This window comes from Anas acuta, chromosome 1 (assembly GCF_963932015.1).
Source record: "Anas acuta chromosome 1, bAnaAcu1.1, whole genome shotgun sequence".
Classification (NCBI taxonomy): domain Eukaryota; kingdom Metazoa; phylum Chordata; class Aves; order Anseriformes; family Anatidae; genus Anas; species Anas acuta.
The window spans coordinates 176,367,689-176,386,599 of NC_088979.1; the positions used below are offsets into that span (position 1 = coordinate 176,367,689).

At 36.9% G+C, this 18,911-nt stretch overlaps 1 protein-coding gene across 5 annotated transcripts in view; it reads right to left on the minus strand.

The window, feature by feature from the left end:
- Positions 1 to 18,911, minus strand: part of DOCK4 (dedicator of cytokinesis 4) — a 247,923-nt gene that overhangs the window by 88,318 nt on the left and 140,694 nt on the right. For all 5 annotated transcript variants that reach the window (XM_068669485.1, XM_068669481.1, XM_068669483.1 and 2 more), the window contains 4 exons: positions 6,787 to 6,911; positions 4,925 to 5,087; positions 3,924 to 4,030; positions 2,514 to 2,670 (listed from right to left, as the gene is read on the minus strand). In XM_068669485.1, coding sequence (XP_068525586.1) covers positions 2,514 to 2,670; positions 3,924 to 4,030; positions 4,925 to 5,087; positions 6,787 to 6,911 — 552 coding nt within the window. The remainder of the gene's footprint in view (positions 1 to 2,513; positions 2,671 to 3,923; positions 4,031 to 4,924; positions 5,088 to 6,786; positions 6,912 to 18,911) is intronic.

An 18,911-nucleotide genomic window follows, 5' to 3' on the forward strand; every position in this document is an offset into this window, starting at 1 on the left:
TCACTTTTTTTTTTCTTTCCCCTCTCCTGATAGATGGATTACACCCCTGCCTTGCAAGAGACACGCTGTATGGCATGTTGTTCTGCTGATGAACAGCTGCTTACTGGGGATGTGCTGATCAGTGCTGAGAAATCAGTGGATGCCAGCTTGCTGAAATACTCCAACTTGCTGGATGGATCCTGACTCTCTGGCAGGCAGAGATCCCTCCTAAATGTCAAAACCTACATGGGACTGTTTTGATAACTACTCAGTAGAAAAATACTATATTCTCTCTTCTTTGCTTTTTAGGAAAATAAAACTGAAATACAACTCAAATTCAGGTAAGAAACAGGCATGTTTTCGGTTTTGGTTTTTTGTTTTGCTACCATCAACTGATTAACTATCTAGGATTAAAGATCACGCTAAGGAAAAGACAACTGACAGAGAGATTAAATAAGGATGGGTTCTCACAAGAGCTGTTGATGAATGCACAGGCTCCCCTGTTAGAAGCTCTCTGAAAACTGCTTGGAAATAATCCTCAAGTCCCCCTCCAAAGCACCTAGGGTAAGGAAGTTAAGGATTCCACCAACTGGAAGCCAGCCTCCTTCCCCCAGTCCCCATAATTTTAATATGCATGAGGGCTGATGGCATGTGGGAACAGTCAATGAGAGAATGACAGCTAAGTAAAATTTCCCAGCAAATTAGGAAAGCTGTGGCCTAATTCAGTCACAAGTCTGGGTTTGGGGTCTTCCCCCAAACCACAGCCAGATCAACAGCATAATTTCCAATTCATTTCCAGGACACTGGTGTTTGCAGACACACGTAAATCCCCCAAAACTTCAGAAAAATCTCCACATTGACAAACAGATTAAAAAAATCAGCAATTTTCAAAAATACTGATACAAATATCTACTACAAAAGTAAACAAAAGTAAATACAATACACAGAGCTTTTAAATCCTGTTTTTTTTTTTTTTTTTTTTTTTTTTTTTTAATAAATATGCTACATTCTCTCAGGGGTAACTGAAGTAATGCTCACATGACCAAGCATCCACATGCTTTGCTCTATGTTCATTTTCTGAGCATGCAATAGATTTTGGCAATTTTTTTTTAAAAGAATGGGGATTTGGAAACTCACCAAGATGAACTTCCCAAAGAAGATCCTTGGAGAAAATATGAGCCTGTCTATTGAAAATATTTCCACCCTCTGAAGTACTGCTGAAATAATTGTTAACTCTTTCAGAGCTGAAAAGGGGATCAATATTATTCAGATATTCTACACCCTCTTACTCTGTATATGGTAAAATAAAATAAATGGAAATTTCATGCCCTATGTCACACATCTACTTACTTCAACTATAAAATAACCCCTGTACTGTGAACATAAATTAGTGAAATTCCTATAACCCCAGTCAACAGCGAAGCTATTCATCAGTGAGACATTAAGTCCCAAGCAGCACTTTCAGGCATGTCTAAGCATCAGCAGATTCATGCATTTTCCTAAATCAAGGCCTTTAACTGGAACAAATTTAGCTTATGATTGCCTATTATCATCTTTGGGGAAAATCTTTTATTGACTAACTTTTATTACTTTGAAGCTAACTGTTATGAGAATACAGAATGGATGTGCACAGTGAAACAGACCATTTACTCTTTGCACATAGTTCTGTTTCGGAAACTTGCTACTAAATGGTGAAAATTAAGATGACTGTTTCCACTTAAAAAGCTGCTCTAGTTTATGTTATATACCTATAATCAATTTGCAAGCAATTAGTAATTTTATCATCATACATGTGAGAAGGGTAGAGATACAATCATTTCACACAAGAGGTAGCTAAGCAAGATTCTTCAAATGAAATAAATAGCTAAGGAAAATGTAAAACTGAGGATATCAAAGAATAGTCAGAAGCATTATCAAGGAAATACACAATATTTATAAGCCTGTGGAAAATTTGGCAAAAATATAAGCCTGTTTGAGTAACAGCTCTATATTGTAATTAGTATGGCAAATAAACAAGAATTTTAAGAGTTTTATGCACAGCAATGGTAAGGAGCGTATCACACATGTATTTCTATCTCCTCATAATATCCAGTGTGTAAGGTTGCTTTAAGCAGTAGTAAATGTTTGTTGGCATAAAGGAAGAGAAGTGATAAAACAGAAAAGCAATATGTACCTAATAAAATCCAAACTGCCACATCCTAAAGCCTACAAAATAAGTATTTCATAAAAACTCCAAAGCAAACAGATTAAAAGGGTTTGTAAAGCAGCTGGGTTTTGATAGTTGATTCCAAGAGTGCTGCATTTGATTCCAATATCATGTTAAATTAAAAAGCATTCTTGAACTACTTAAAATCAGTGGTTTACCATGCTGCATTGGTTTCCATCTGGGTATCAAAAATTGTGAAGAAATCCAGTTTGTAAAACTGATAGAACATAAGCTATTTCTGAGTATATCCATCCTTGCTTGGCATGGAAAAGACTAGTTATCACACTCATTTGAATTCATGATGTTTCAAATAATCAACATATCCTACCATTTTGTGTGAGTTTAGTGGAGCAGAGAAAGGACGTAATCCAGAAGGACTCTTTAGTGGTTTTCACTGCTTGGCTGTTATTTCCTAGGAAAATTCCCTTTGAAAAGGGGAGTTTGAGGTAGCGACTAGAATCCTGAAGGTTTGTGTTTTCTTCACACTGTGAAAACAAACCAGTTAAAATCAATGTACTGCATGCAACTCCCTAGATTATTGTTTCTCTGCCAGAAATTAAAGAATTTTTAAAGGTCTCATACAACTGAATTTGAACAGGTCAAGTCCATTGAACATTGTTTCTACAATGAGTCAGAAAAAAATACAATGCAAAGTTATGTGTTTAATATTTTAAATAAATACCATTACCTTTAGTCAAGTAGAATTTAAGCTATGAAAAAAATACTTTACAATACATTCAGTATCTATGTTTAAATATACTTTAAAATAGCATAAATATTTAAAGACTGATGTCCTAGAACCAATATTCAAACATTTTTATAACTCAGAAAAAAACTTCATCAAGCCATCCTAAACATGCATTATCTGTGTGTGTATATATATATATATATGTATCTGTACACATGCATAGACATTATCAATATAAAGCCTAAGATACCAAAAATAAGTTATTACATGTCCTTGGTATTATTATTATTTTTTTCTCTCTTCAGGAGCTATCTAATCCATATTTACAATGGTTAATTTATATAGACAAAATGAGTCAGCACATTCTTTAATGCAAATATACTCATTTCAGATCAGAAAATTAGGTTAAGTGGTCACACATACATATAACATAAGCACATTTTCCAGCTCACTGCTTTCATGGATAGTTCTCCGTAAGGGAAAATGCCTGTTGCAACTATTTTTGAATCGTAGCTTCATATTGGACATTGAGATAATAACAAAGCAAAAAACTTTGAACAGGTTATATCAAATAAATAGCTGCAATTTTTTGTGTTCAAATTTAAAATCTATCTGGAAGCATATCAAACCCTCTGCACAAAAAGGTAACTATAAAATGGGGAAACAAATAAAAAATCACTCAGGATAGAAATATCTTTAAAAAAAGATAGCATCGAGTACATCTGCATAATAGATTGCTTCATTTTCCATTTTTAGCAATTCAGGAAGTGGTTATCATTATTCTATTTTAATTGAACTTACTTTTATGAAATTAATTATAATGTAACATAGTGAGACTCCACAGTACATCCGGTGCACTGAAATGTACACCTAGATTCTATTGCCATTTGTAACAAGGAGCAATTAAACAATCAGCAATGGGTATTTTAATGGAGACAAGATTATCACTCATTTGGTAATGAATACAGACTTTCTCAACCTAATGTTTCTGGGCATTCGTAGTATGTTCCAGAGGAATCATTACAGCTAATGATTTCTAATTCAAATTACCTTGTGTACAATGAGTTCATGGGTGCCATCTGGCAATGTCCTCCCATTTTCCTGCATCAGGGGCACGAAAGAAAAGCCAAACAACTTCTTCTCACCCTTTTCTTTTGCTGAAAAACATGTAAATAGATAAAATTAATGTTTCATATTTTAGACAAAATGAAAGGGTATAATACAGCATAAGGAAGTATTCTGGAACTATTTGCATCTAGTAAGACTAAGAAGATCTTACATTTCTTTGCAGATTTGTATGTTATCTCCTCTACTGGTTTCTGTTATCTCACTATAAATCAGAAAGCAGTATTCTGGACTGACTTGTTTTTTATTAATGTCAAATAGTGGAAATCAGCAAATATGAAACCTTTGCAATATACAGAATGCCAGAAGAACTAAATGAATGCGATCTAGCTATTCCAATGTGAAGAGAAGGTGTTTTTTTTTTAATTTTGTTTTGTGTTTTACTGTATGTGCGTGTATGTTATTTATCCACTATAGTAGTTTCTACCTACTGATCTTCATTTTAGGTCATCCTCAGGCTAACCTGCACTACAGTTTTCAAATAAACTATCTACCTCTCTATATATCACTGAAGATGTCACTGTTTCTTATAAATACAAAAAATACAAAAGTGCTGTTAATTGACCACACTGTATTTGTTTATTTTTTCAAGGTGTTGGATTGTTAAACATCGGCTAAGGAGCAGGTATCATTTTGGATAATTCACCAAATAAATTCTAAATTTGCATTTTGAAATTATGCTTACATTTGCACCTGCAGTGCTGCCTATTACTATTTAATAAAACTAGACTGGTTTCTCCTAGCATTTAGGCTTTACCAAAGCACCAAGTTCCATGAAACAGAGCTACAAGCCTGAAAAGCTGTGTCATAAAAGCATTAGAGAGAAAGTTTACACAGCTATCTTTTTTCCTGAGGTGTTAGGGAAACTCATGTGCTGACTGCCACTGTAACAGAGAGGATGAGGAGAAGTTGTGATCAGCGCTTACTGGAACAGTGCCGGAATTCACAGCGGATGTGGGCTCCTCTGAATTTATCCACAGGAATAGGAAGTTTCAGCAGCTCAGCCCATCTGGGACCATTGTTATGATAAAGCACAAATGAATGGTACTCGCTGGCTGGTGGCTCTCCAGAGCCAAATGAGATAAAATCCTAATGAAGAAAAAATATTGATTAAATATTTAAAAATAGATTAGATCACTCCTAAGATGTCATCAAGAACTGTTCTTACAAAGAACACTATTTAATATCCATATTATTATCATAAATGCCACATGTGGGATAGTACTCAATATTGTAAAACCCACAAAAATAGTAGCAATTTGTTAACATTTGCTAATTAGAAAAAATCATGGCAAGAATCATCCACACAAATAAGAATTAAAGCATTTTATAGGGGAAACTGGGTGATCAGGAAGGCTTAAGCAACATATGTTAAGTGGAAACCCATAATACAGGGTGTTCCATCCAGTATTTATGCTCAAGCACTAAATGAGAATTTATGCAAGATGAGAACAGCCCAGACTCCAGGATCTTTAGTCATCTGAAATAAACCCATAACTCTGCTCTTGTCAGTGACACATCCCAGCATGAAACTGTAAAGAAATCTGGATCCCTTGACCAGGAACACAGTATTCTGTTGTTTTTGCAAAACCCATAATGGTTTCTCCATAGCAAAGTAAGCAAATGGGTTTCTTTAAGTCCCATCTTGGGGATACCTGTCAATTATCTGCAGGAAAAATAAGCTACTGCTGTAGCTTTTCTCCTCAGCAGTAATAAAGGATTGCCTTTGCATCTTAATATCCCTTACACATATATATATCACAGAATCATAGAACTGAAGGAGTTAGAAGGGACCTCGAAAGATCATTGGGTCCAACCCCCCTGCGAAAGCAGGTTCTTTACATATATGCATATATAAAAGCAGTTTCATATATAATATGCATTTGTTTCACTCCATGCATTTACACACACAACCTCACTTCACAGATATTCACACACACACACAATTTGGTTCAGACTATCTCCGTCAGGCTTTCTACATTTTGTCAGCCCTTAGCCCTCAACATCATGCAGAACATATGAAAAAGTACCTTCAAATAAAAAGAAAAGAAAAGAAAAGAAAAGAAAAGAAAAGAAAAGAAAAGAAAAGAAAAGAAAAGAAAAGAAAAGAAAAGAAAAGAAAAGAAAAGAAAAGAAAAGAAAAGAAAAGAAAAGAAAAGAAAAGAAAAAAGAAAAAGATGCTAAATATGTATGGAAAAGGTTGCAGGTGAACAGAAATCCTTTCGTACAGAAAAATCTGAGAAACAGTCAGCTATTAATAATGGAAATCTAAAAGGACTAGCGCCTATAAGGTATCAGCAGCAGCATGCAACCAAACCTGAAGAAAAGAAAGAACAGTAATTTATTCTTTCATTAAAACCCACACAGAGGTCATTTTTGCATCAGTGATCTCTCATTTATTTCAATTAGATAATAAAAATGATGATGCAAAATGATTGAAACATGTTCTGCATTAACATTAGAAAATGTGTAACTACTAAAAGTTATCAAATCTAAAATTCTCCAGAACTTAACCTTGCTTCAACATTTTAGAGCACCTTAATGGAACCACTAGTTATTTGGGTGGCAGTTTTAGGTGCTTATCTGGATCATGTAATTGATCACATAAATAAAACACACATGTACGTTTTGACTTTAAGCAAAGTTGAAATGCTTTGAATATCTAAACACATATATGACCTTTCCAAAGCAATTTCGTATTCATCAAACAAAGCCACAAGCGATTATTTACATGTGAAAATATGTATCAAAATTAACTGCAGCAAGGAAAATTACACAACAGAGGTACCTTTAAAATCTGACCACTGCTGTCCACAACATGCATCGTCACTTCCACATTTCTGGCCACACTTTTCCCTCCCTTCTCAAATTCTCCTCTCTCTACAGTGATGTATAAATCATTCCTCATTTCACCTATAAAAAAAAAAAAAGTGAGCACAAGTCAGTTAAAATTGATTACTTTTCACTTTTACTACTTTAATAGACTTTCATTTTTTCTTTCAAAGAACAGTATCACACAATTTATCAGTATTTTCAGATTTTCATCCCTCTGGAAGCCTGAGAGATCATCTGCCGTGCTGAACAATTCCAGCAACTTTTATTCATTTTATTGGTTTTGGCATGTACCACGGCGTCTCCAGTTAGACTGAAGCTGATGTCTGGCTTCACTTCCCTTCATTCCTCTTTTAGTCTAAGGAATTATCAACACATTGTCCTTCATAGTAATCTCTACATTTCTCTGTTTAATGGCTCCTCATTAGAACTTTTTTACACATAATCTCTTTCACACTTGAAGAAGGTGTATTGCTTTCCTAATTACTCTTTGAAAAAGTAAAAAGCCAAGCTAGCATTCCAATCTTTCTCATCTAAAAGACCTCACCATATTTTACATTAACTGTCAATTCCAAAGTTTAGTAATGAAAAGTACTCTTATTTTACACTTGCTGGCAAGGATTCTGAGACCGAAGTCTTCATCAACATGTCAAATTACAAATCCAGTGCAAGCTCTGCCTAAGTGTTACATAATATAGGTAAGTTATTAAATACTGCTAGCATGTTTTACTGGAAATTCCTTGCACATTTATCCATTAACAAATTATGCAATCCATCAGGGCTTAACCAGAACTTCAGATCTTTGCTAATTTTATTTTAGTTTCACCTGACACACAACGTGAACTTTATAGATGATGAATGGAAAAATTTTTTGCCATTTGTTGAAGACAGAGGGAAGAAGCATTAACCGTGGTGACTGGAGTGAGGTGGTAGGGAAGCCCCTGTTCCCTAGGCAGATGCTAGATCTTTTTTCTAAGAAGTCAAAACTAACCTGCCTCTGGACAAACATTACTAAAACTACTTGGAAGTGATGGGAGTTTGTAGAAAAACAGCATTATCATTAGGAGCATCTTCTAAAGTTCTAATTTCTAGACTTGTCAGGAAGAAAAAAGATCAAGAATATATGCCTTCATAGAGTGAAATGCAAATGCAGAATTAAAACAGATTTTCACCGAGCATTGATGAAAAACTGAAGTATGAGGTTTGTGTATTCACAGGCATACTACTTGGAAGTCAAATGGGAGATGGATGCTTGTACTGTGGGTAAAATTAATTAACAGATATGTAACTGATAAATGATCAGTGCATCTTCGATTTTCAGCTTCATTTGAATATGCAGGCTGAATTTGAGTCGCTTGAACATTCCAGGATACTCTTGTGTTTGTTTTACTGCATGCAATTCTCCAGCAATTTCCAAGTACCAGAAGCTTTAATATTGCAACAGTTTTCTAATATTTTTATAACTAACATTATTCCATCACGGTATGCAAAATAGTTAATTAAACAATTCCTCCAAAGCACAATCTGAACCACTGCCATATGGAAAAAAAAAAAAAGGCAAAAGAGGAAACTGATAATATTATCAAACTCTCAAGAATCATGCCCATAAAAAGTGGTGGAAATCTGCCATTGTATTACCTTATTAATTGTCTTTTGAAACGACGATGCTAGATGTTAGAATACAGATATACAGCATGAATAGAAATAAATACCAGGACCAGATGGTATTCACTTAAGAGCTTTATGTGAAGTCAAGGATGAAAAAGCCAAATTACTAATAACAGTGTGTAATCATTGAATCTGTCTCTGATTCCCAATGGAAACCAAGTTCAAAATGAGCAAAAGGTGGTGGCTATTCTTGTGATAGACAGCAGACTTGTAAAAAACAAGCAGAAAAACCCTTTCAAACGGATGTTGTGAATGTCAGAAATTTGTAAGGGTTCATGGGGAGAACAGAGAAGTCTTGGAAGGCAGATCCACTGAAGGATATGAAACAGACGGTCACAAGCAGCTCCGGAAATCCCTTGGGCTGAAAATAGCTGGAGGCAGGGGGAGCATCAGGGGGTCATTACCATACATGCATATATGCATGTCTCTTCCTTAGGGGGCTGTTTACAATAGCTGGCTAGATAGGCCCTTCAAGTGAATCTGTAAAGATGTTATCAGGATTCAAGTCACAAAATTACCCTTAAAACTACTAGTTTCTGATTATTTCTATATTTCAGTAGTATTTGATTATAGAAGTTGTAGAGGGCAGTACAGTATGGATAGCACAGAGCACGCAGCGTGCTGGGACTTGCTTGGCACATGCTAATTCCAGGACTGCTTCTAGTCAGTGCTGGCACTTGGTCACTCTCAGGAGTTTTACATTCAGAAAAAATGGCACCCACACATTAATCAAGAAGAGAAACTTTGTAATATAACTGGTTTTATCAAACAACTTGTAGTTGCAGCAATATCTCTTTAAAGATTAACCTGGATTCTGCGTGCATTTGGGCTACATTTTGTCTTGATTTTTATTTGTCAGGAAGAAATTCTTTCCATTTTCCAAGGAGTCTTCACAGAAACACAACCAAAAAAAAAAAAACAAAAAATAAACACACACACACACACACACACAAAAAAAAAATCATGATCTAGCCCAAATAAAACTCGGTGAAAACCGAGTTTTCACTTTTTTTTTTCGCTTTCCTTTTTAAGCCGAACAAACTGTATGGGATTTAAATGAAAAATAAGAAAGCATTGCTAAAAATGTAACGACAGGCTTACGGAAGTTAAGCAGGCTTTTTAAAATGGTGTCTACATTTTGAGGTTTTAAAAAAGTTCTAAATGCATTGAATTTCACCATTGTAAATGTCAGAAGAAGTCAAATCACTGGGACTAAGGACACAGGTGGATGAACCTTCATAATTCCTGTCCTGTTCTCCTCTTACAGAACCCTCTGCAGGGTGTGCAATCAGTGCCATGAGAGGATAGTTCAGACATTTTTTGTCCAAATCTACATCCAGTCAGGACTCTATTCTGTTTTCAATGTCTCAGAGCAATCAAAGCACATAGGTCACCTTATTGTAAAAAAAAAAAAGCCATATTTTCTCCATTATCATGCAAGGCAAATTAAATCCAAGAGGAAACTAAGCCTCTCACACTATAAGAGAAACAATGACGTACATGACATATGATGATTTACACGGAAACAGATGGATAGAAAAGCAGAAGGGAAACAACTAAAATACACTGGAAAATTAGACAAAAAAGAATGTAAGCTCCAGGCTATATATCATGGGTACTGTCTGCATCAGGCAGATGAAACACCAACTTCCTTTCCTCAATGTATGTGGCATATCTGACATCTTGTGATCCTTACAAAAATGTTTCTGGTTTAGATTTGGCTTTCTGTGTCTGGATTTATACTCACACGTATTTCACTTTTGCTTTAAAGGAGATCACTCCGTGCAACCAAAATGTACGAAAACCAGCTACGTTGAATTTGTACAGTTCAGATAAGCATACTGGAAGGTTAAGAATTTAAAACCAAGCTCCTGACAAATCTGTAGCACAATATTTATGTGAACATATTATGAGTGAAAGCTCATAAGATTAAAAAGTCAAAAGGGTTGTAAAAATCAAGCACAAAGCCTTATCAGAAAATAGAATTGCTGACTGAAAAAAAAAAAAAGAAAAGGCATTTGGGAAGTGAACGTCAATCTGGAAAGGAAAAAGGAAAGAAAACTGTGATAAAACCATACAAAAATATATTTGGAACTATTTTTTAAAATGTATTTAGCTCTCAGTATATTGTTCTGGAGATATCTTAACCTCTTTTACTTCCCAAATGTAGAAATGCCATTGCTTCAAGCTTCCTTGACAAGTATTCTCTGTCCAAAAAATGAAATTTTATGAGTAAAACTAACCAGGGGCATTCCTTTGTGGACCCCCTTCAAGTAAAAACAATTCCAGCTCGATCTATAAAGTATTGAAACATCAGCAAATGTCTGATTTTTTTAATCTATATTCCTTTCACGGATCTTTTTTATTTCTGAAAACTATAATTACACATTTGATTACAAGAATATGCATCCTTTTTCTATAGTATTTCTTCCTTGACAAGTATACCAGATGGATAATTCTCACATTATATCATCTTGTTTTCACCAAGAGAGACAATTGCGGCCACAGGGAGCACTGAAAGGCAAAATTCTGCTGAATACCTAAGTTCTGAGGTAGACTTTGGTGAGTACAGATGGTACCTTCTGCTAAAGTATCTGCATGACTCAAATGAATCTCCCCTAGGTGGGTGTGTACTGAGATTTTTTCTACTGTCTTACATTTGACCAAAAGTGCAGAATTTACACAGAAACAAGCAAGGGACATCTTGGACATTAGAGTCAATCAGTTTTTAATTACTGGTTGAAGACATGCCTATAAAATTGAATCTCAATCACACACGATGAGCTTTTAAACATGGTGAAAAAAGCAGCAGGCTTACTCCAGCTAAATATTCAGAAGTACCAATGTCACCTTCTCTAAATATGCTTCAGTGAAAACATGCAATGGCTATTTTCAGCATAGAGTTTGGTACAGGAATAAGTGACTGAAAACAACATGGAAAATGTTGCTCAACTTTAAGGTGACAAGCCTACTGCTACCTATAATGAAGTTGTGTGGAAGATCTAGACCTTTTGAGAGGTTTTCTTTCATAACATAGGGCAGCTCATTTTCACCTGTTCTTACAGAGCATCTCCATCACCTCAATCCTGTGTGACCAGAAGCAGTTTTCTTTAAGCTTTCTGAATTCACCAGGGCTTGTGGGCTGGGCAAGGAACATGTAGAACATGTTGATGTGAACATCCAGTTAATAACAGAGGTAAACAGTGTGAAGTTGAAACATCCAAGATAAGTCAGCCTTTTCTAGGACTGACATACAGTTTCTGAGAAAGAAAAAGCTGTAGGAAGCTGAACCACACACACTAAGACTCATGATTTGTGAAGCTAAACCACCTAGGGTAGGGCTCCTGAGAAGCAAAGGGCACTTGTAGATATGTGCGTTAGGGGCTGACTCAACAGAAGATGAAGAAAAGAAAACTAAAGAATTTATGCATTGCATTTCTGTGTTCTCTGAATAATGTTGTTGCATAAAAACACTGCCTATCTTAGCACAGACACCTTCTACCAACTATCCCAATAAAAACCGAAGTTAATGAGACACAACCAACCACAGGTAAGACAAGGTTGTTGTAGATTTGGGCCCCTCGCTACAAGAAGGACATTGAGGTGCTTGAGCGGGTCCAGAGAAGGGCGACGAAGCTGGTGAGGGGCCTGGAGAACAAGTCCTACGAGGAGCGGCTGAAGGAGCTGGGCTTGTTCAGCCTGGAGAAAAGGAGGCTCAGGGGTGACCTTATTGCTCTCTACAGATACCTTAAAGGAGGCTGTAGTGAGGTGGGGGTTGGCCTGTTCTCCCACGTGCCTGGTGACAGGACGAGGGGGAATGGGCTTAAGTTGCACCAGGGGAGTTTTAGGTTAGATGTTAGGAAGAATTTCTTTACCAAAAGGGTTGTTAGACACTGGAACGGGCTGCCCAGGGAGGTGGTGGAGTGACCATCCCTGGAATTCTTTAGAAGACGTTTAGATGTAGAGCTTAGGGATATGGTTTAGTGGGGACTGTTAGTGTTAGGTCAGAGGTTGGACTCGATGATCTTGAGGTCTCTTCCAACCTAGAAATTCTGTGATTCTGTGATTCTGTGAGATTAGATGTAAGATGACAAATAACAAAGCAGAAAAAAAAATATTGGCATTAGTCCCTGTTGGAGTAAGAATAAGCTGTCTCTTGGAAAAATGGAAGAACTGTGAGGATCAAAGAGTGTATCTAGGGAAGCTGTTTGCTATTGCTCTTACTTCAGGCAACAACACAATGTGTTGAAAAATGTAGCTTCTGTCCTAACTATAGAAGCAACCCATTAGACCTCGACACTACTAAGTTAGCAGTCCATCGTTTCATCTGTTCAGCTAATCAAAACTACATTTTTAAATATGAGAAGCTATAGACTGAAGCATTCCTACAAGAACTTCTGGTACCAGGGAGGGCTAGAGGAATATAGAAATCTCAGTTCCATGGAATTTAACAAAAAAAATGTAAAGCTGTAGCGATGTGGAAGATTATACTGCCTTCACTTTCCAATGCAGCCCAAGTATTTAGTGTACACACTGAAGGGACATTTGGTCTGGTAAGTGAATTTAATTGTATGTGAAAGGTGAGGAACTGAAATGCCTGGGTTGCTAAATCAAAATGTGTACAGCACAGCGTTGGCAGTAACTGCCTCTTCATATGGTCCTGCCAAAACATTTCAGCTTGGACCTGGCAAAAACATCTTGAAAGCGCTATTTATAGGCTAAGAGGAAAAACTCCAAACCCTGACTGCCCCAGATGTAGGTGTGAACCAGGCACACTACAGCTCAATGTTTCTGACCTGAAAAGAAACAGAAGCTTCATTCATGACCTCAATCCAACTAGTAATGAGGTATCACGGGCTAAACTGCAGTGGAGGATGGAGACCTGATCAGTATCAGTTACATGACAGAGGCAAATACAAGAAGCAAAAGAAAGGCCAATTAAAGCCCCAAAACAAACTCAAGAAACACTGACGAAGGACATGCTTAAGTAATGGAGGTTGGCCTTGCTGAACCGGCCAACAATAAAACACAAGTTTTAAGTAAATAGAAAAGAGAAATTAGGCAGGAATAATTAGGAGGCTGACAATGCATGCTCAGGGGTCCTATTATCTTCACCCCGCAGTTTCATTATGGGATGGTTCTGCAGACTACCTTTCCTTCATAGATAGGAAGCTGAATTATCACTGTTCAGGAGCCTGCTTACAGGCACTGTCCACTGCTCCTGCTGCTCACAGGATGTACCCCCAGATACAGGACCTGCACGTGAGCTGCCCCGGCCCACAGAAGCTTCAGTGCTTGCTCTGAACCTCAGGTGATGAGAGCAACATAGGTAATCACTAGGGAGAAGAAGGTCAGGTCAGGACAAGCACCACGAGAACATTTGTATGAATGTATTGTTTGTTCTCTTACTTTTCTAGATATACTCGTACCTTATCTATGTGTCAAAGTAACGATCCCTCATTGCAAAAGTGTTTTCAAAGTTCCACTGAGGGAGCTGTGAGCTGTAATTGCAACACAGATATTGTAACAGCAAGACTTTCTTCATATTCCAACCATATTCAGAACTGTAAAATTTCTTGTAGCATATTAATATGGAACAAGCTTTTCAAGCTGAAGATAGCTGTCAAAGATCAAAGGTAGCTGTCTTTGTTAGACAGGAAAGAGCGTTTAGTTTGCCAGTCAACCTCAAGAAAGCTTTCTAGTGAAATAAATTCCAATTCAATTATTTACTGCTGTAACAAAACACAGTGTGATTGTATTTGACTGAGATAGCATCTCTGATAGTTACAGCTTACAGTGTGCAAATCTAAACTGTCCTGACAGCAGCTGCTAATTTGAAAATAATTACACAGAACTCACTGGGAGCTTTTGTTAGTAACTGCCTTTTTGAAAGCTTTGATCAGAATTATAGGTCCTTTAGAGCCATGAATTGAGCAGGAGCATAAAACAGTATTTGGTTTACAGAAAGTTCTTGTTAATTTACATCTCTGTAAAGTGCAAGCTAATGAGTTGCTGTGCTTTATACTTTAAACATGACTTGAACAGCTCTTAAAACAATTTCAGTTTGAGGGATTGAAACTCTCTGGACATGGCACAGACAAAATGGTACTATGTGGGATGTAAATCTTGTGGAGGCAAAATGCATTAGAGCCAAGCTCTTGAAAAGACTTTGTAGAATAGGGTGAGAACTGTGTAGCCATAATCAGTAAGGAGATCTCAAACAAACAAACAAACAAAAAAAAACTCGAACACATTTAAGGTGATTTTAACTTGAGGATAGGACCAGAGACGTTGTGTCCAGTCCTTCGATTCAACACATTCAATATCTCTTAGCAACAATGAAGTTATCCATGTTGATATTCTGACAACAACAAGCAAAACAAAATTAAAAACAAAACACGGGAAATCTTCCACTCCTTTTTTTAGCCCAGGAAGCGTGCAAACTGACATGGGTACAGGTATGATAGGAGGCAGTTTACAGAAACACTGGGAACAAGACAGAAGAGGTGTCTTGCAGCAGTGCAACAATGCAAAAGAAGGTGGCCCTCTAGCTGGGTGATGCAACACTGACTACAGATAAGAGAACAGCATATAGCTCAGATTTCACTGCAAGCTGCTGGTATTGTACTGCAAGCTGATGGTATGTATTTGCAGTAGTCTCAACCTGGAGGCTGTAAATACTTTACCAATCAAAATATATGTATTTATTAATATATCCACTTTGGAGAAAAAAATAAATATGTCCTGGAACACGATAGCATTACTAAACACTCGCTAATGCCTTTCTGGCAATTTAACTTTGATGATTTGTCCTCCTCTAGCATATTAAAATTTCATGTCAAGCTTCACAGCTGCATTTAATTAAAAAGGTCAATTTAAAAATAATGTAAAGTTAAGCAATTTGGCACTATTCATGAAAATCATAGTGCAAAACGATGTTATCTGAGTGAAGGACATTCTTAGAAAGATCAAGTCAGGAACATATAGGCACACTGCATTTCACAAGGAATTTAATCACTGTAGTAAGTAAAATCCTCTTACTGAAACAATTGATTTTCTGTTTAGCATTGTAGAAAGTAATGAAAAAGTGGCTGGCTGTATATCAGTGAATGTACTCTTAAAAAAAAAAAAAAAAAGCAGTTCTGAAGGGTGAAATACTATCAATACTTTTAAAAACGGGGCAAATCTCATTGACATGACTGAAGCTGCCAGTGAACATGTGTGTCAGGTTTAAGGGCTGTGACAACCACCAGTCAGATGTCTGTTCAGTGCTTTCTCTCCGTTTAGCAATATCTTGACTTCTTGCTTACTGCTGCAAAGAACAACTTTGCTACTTGCAAGAAGCACAGACTCACAATAATTACTGTTTGTCAGTAATATTCACATATGGCTCAGGAATGAGAGAAAACTGGGATCTTTTTGGTGACAGTTGACAAAAACTTATTTGGTGTGTGTGTGAATGTGCAGCTGCATTTAAGTACATGACAGGGACTGGGCAGAAAGAAATAAGACAATTTCTGTTATTTTTGTACTACTAGCTAGGTTTTACTTAACAAGACTCAGTAATATTATAAGAGAAGAATTAGAACAATGTGTAAGAATTTCAGGAGCATTGGTGACTTTGGTAACAGTTTTACTGTTTCACTATTAGATTTAGCAAGCTTTGGCATTTAAACTGAAGACCAAAAGGAAAAAACAGACTCCTTTTCTCAATTATCCTACTGTCCTTTCTCAAGAGAACATAATTTACATTTCAGCTTTATTGCACAAAATCTCAACAAGCCCTAAAAAAAACTCATCAGAAAGCAGCTGACAAAGCAAATGAAATGCCCTTTATAAATGGGCTTCTCAAACTGCAAAACTTTCAGATTTCAAACAAAATGTAGATCTACCATGTTCTCTGTGACTTCTTGATTTTCCTTTTAACAGTGAGATGTAAAACAAATTGATTTGATCTGTGGGGAGTAAAAGATTTACAATCTTGTTTAACAGAAAACAGACCTGTTGACTGTCTAAGGAATTTAACAGGATTGAAACTATTTTTTCAGAGTTAATGCATTCACCTGTTAGTCTCCTAATGCTATTTACCTGTTTTAGTGAAGAAAGACTTCCAAGACATAACTGCCTTGCATATACTTCCAACTTACCACTGCTACTTATCCTATGATCAGAAGAAAGTCATCCAAATACATCCAAATCTGCAGAATATCCTCATTTATCCTCATTCTTCACAGAAACATAGAATATCACAAGGTGGAAGGGACCCACAAGGATCATTGAGTCCAACTTCTGGCTCCACACAGGACCACACAAAAATCGGATGTTATATCTAAGAGTGTTATCCAAACCCTCCTTGAACTCCAGCAGTCTCAGTGCCATGACCATTGCCCTGGGCAGCCTGTCCCAGTGCAGAACCTTTCCCTAACCCCCAGCCTGACCCTCCCCTGTCCCAGCTCCATGCTGTTCCCTCGGGTCCTATCGCTGTCCCCAGAGAGCAGAGCTCAGCGCCTGCCCCTCTGCTCCCCTTGTGAGGGAGCTGCAGGCCGCCATGAGGCCTCCCCTCAGCCTGCTCTGCTCGGGGCTCAACAGACCAAGGGACCTCAGCTGCTCCTCATACGTCTTGCCTTCTAGACCATTCACCATCTTTGTAGCCCTGCTTTGGAGGCAAACTAATAGTTTTACGTCCTTCTGACACTGTGGTGCCCCAAACTGCCCACAGTAGTCAAGGTGAGGCACCCCAAGATATGGCTGGCCCTTTTGGCTGCCAGGGCACACTGCTGACTTGCCATCAGTTCGAACCACCAGATAGCTTTCTGCAGGGCTGTTCTCTAGCCTCTTGCCCCCACTGTACATATCTCCATCCCAGGTGCAGAATCCAACACCTGTTTTTGTTAGATTTCATTTGGAAACTTTAAGTCGAGGGAAGTTCATTTAAATTCTAGCTTTTCTTCCCTTTCCATATTCCTCTTCTATTTTTCCTTCAGTTCCTAATGAACCAAAAAAATAAGACAGACGCCATGGGAAGGAGAGGGAAAGCAATATAAAAGTTCTTTGCACTTGCCTAACCAACTATGGAGTCACATATTAGCATCTTTGTTTTCTCCAGCGATTTTCCTTTGGTAGAAAGGATCAAAGCTTTTAAATAGTATTAAAATAGGATTTGAAAGCAGAGGATATTCCCCACAGAGCGCTTCAGTTTTGTGAAAGGTCAAAATTCAAGGTGTCTTTACTTGATAATATTGCTCAAACATTTTGTGCAACTAATATATCCAAGGCAATATTACTTTCAGTAATTAAAAATACATACTTCTGGATTCTTAGAAATCAGAACAGCAAACAGCGGCAGGTGGAAATTTATGCTGTTTGTACTCCATACGGGCTGATCAAGACTGGAAAAAATTCATACCACTCCTTGTGGAAGAAAAATGTTTAAGTGTGTCAGGCATAAATTTCTCTTCCTAGAATCAACAGCTCTTTACTAAGTCCAAGCTCACTGACAGCTACATAGACACATACACTTACCATGATGACGAGAACAGATTCCATAGCTTTCTTTACATTTTTGCTCTCCAGACTCTTATTCTAAGCTTTGAAAGGGGGAATATGCTTCTAGTCAAAATCACATCATTGAAAAATGCATGTTATCACATGGATAGCATTTTGTGAGATCATTTGTATAAAAAGACAAATATTTTAGTTCTAGTTTCAATTTAAAAGCTTCTGAAAAGGGAAAGAAAGAAAGATTGGAAAGAGTGTACATCCACATGAAAAGAACAAAAGACCTTCTAATAATCTAGATGAAGGAGTAGTAAGTATATTCAGAAGCTTTCACAGACAATTCTGGTGAGATATTATAACTTGTGAGATAAAGGACACCTCATGGATTTAAAAGTTGACAATACAGTTGTGATGGTAAAAAAAAAAAAAGTTCCTGTTCCTAAATTAAGCATATAAAAGCTTGTATGTAATATCAAAGTCTGAAACATCCTAGGCAGCTCATTGTATATGCTAAATGACCAGAAATAGTTAAAAAAGACAACACGGAGAAACAAAACAAAACTTCTGTTGTTTGTCAGACATAAGAGAAGTCTAGAAGCACTAAAATTCTATTACAGAAATTAATGCTGCAGCTTCATGTAGAGTCTTCAGCTATGCTATTTGTGAAGGGAAATCACAGGATTAGAAGAGGACCAAAAAATTCAGAGAGAAGTATTACAAAGAATATTCCAGTCAGGACTGACTAGCACAGATACTGATAGCAGCATTGTAGACCACTTACAGTTACATACAGGGAAAACAATGGTCAATGTAATAACATTGTGCTGACTTGTCAATTCTTTAACCTCTTCTAGTTTCAAAACAGTTTAATAATTTGGATGGACAGGAAGAAATATAAATGTTGATCCAAACTCA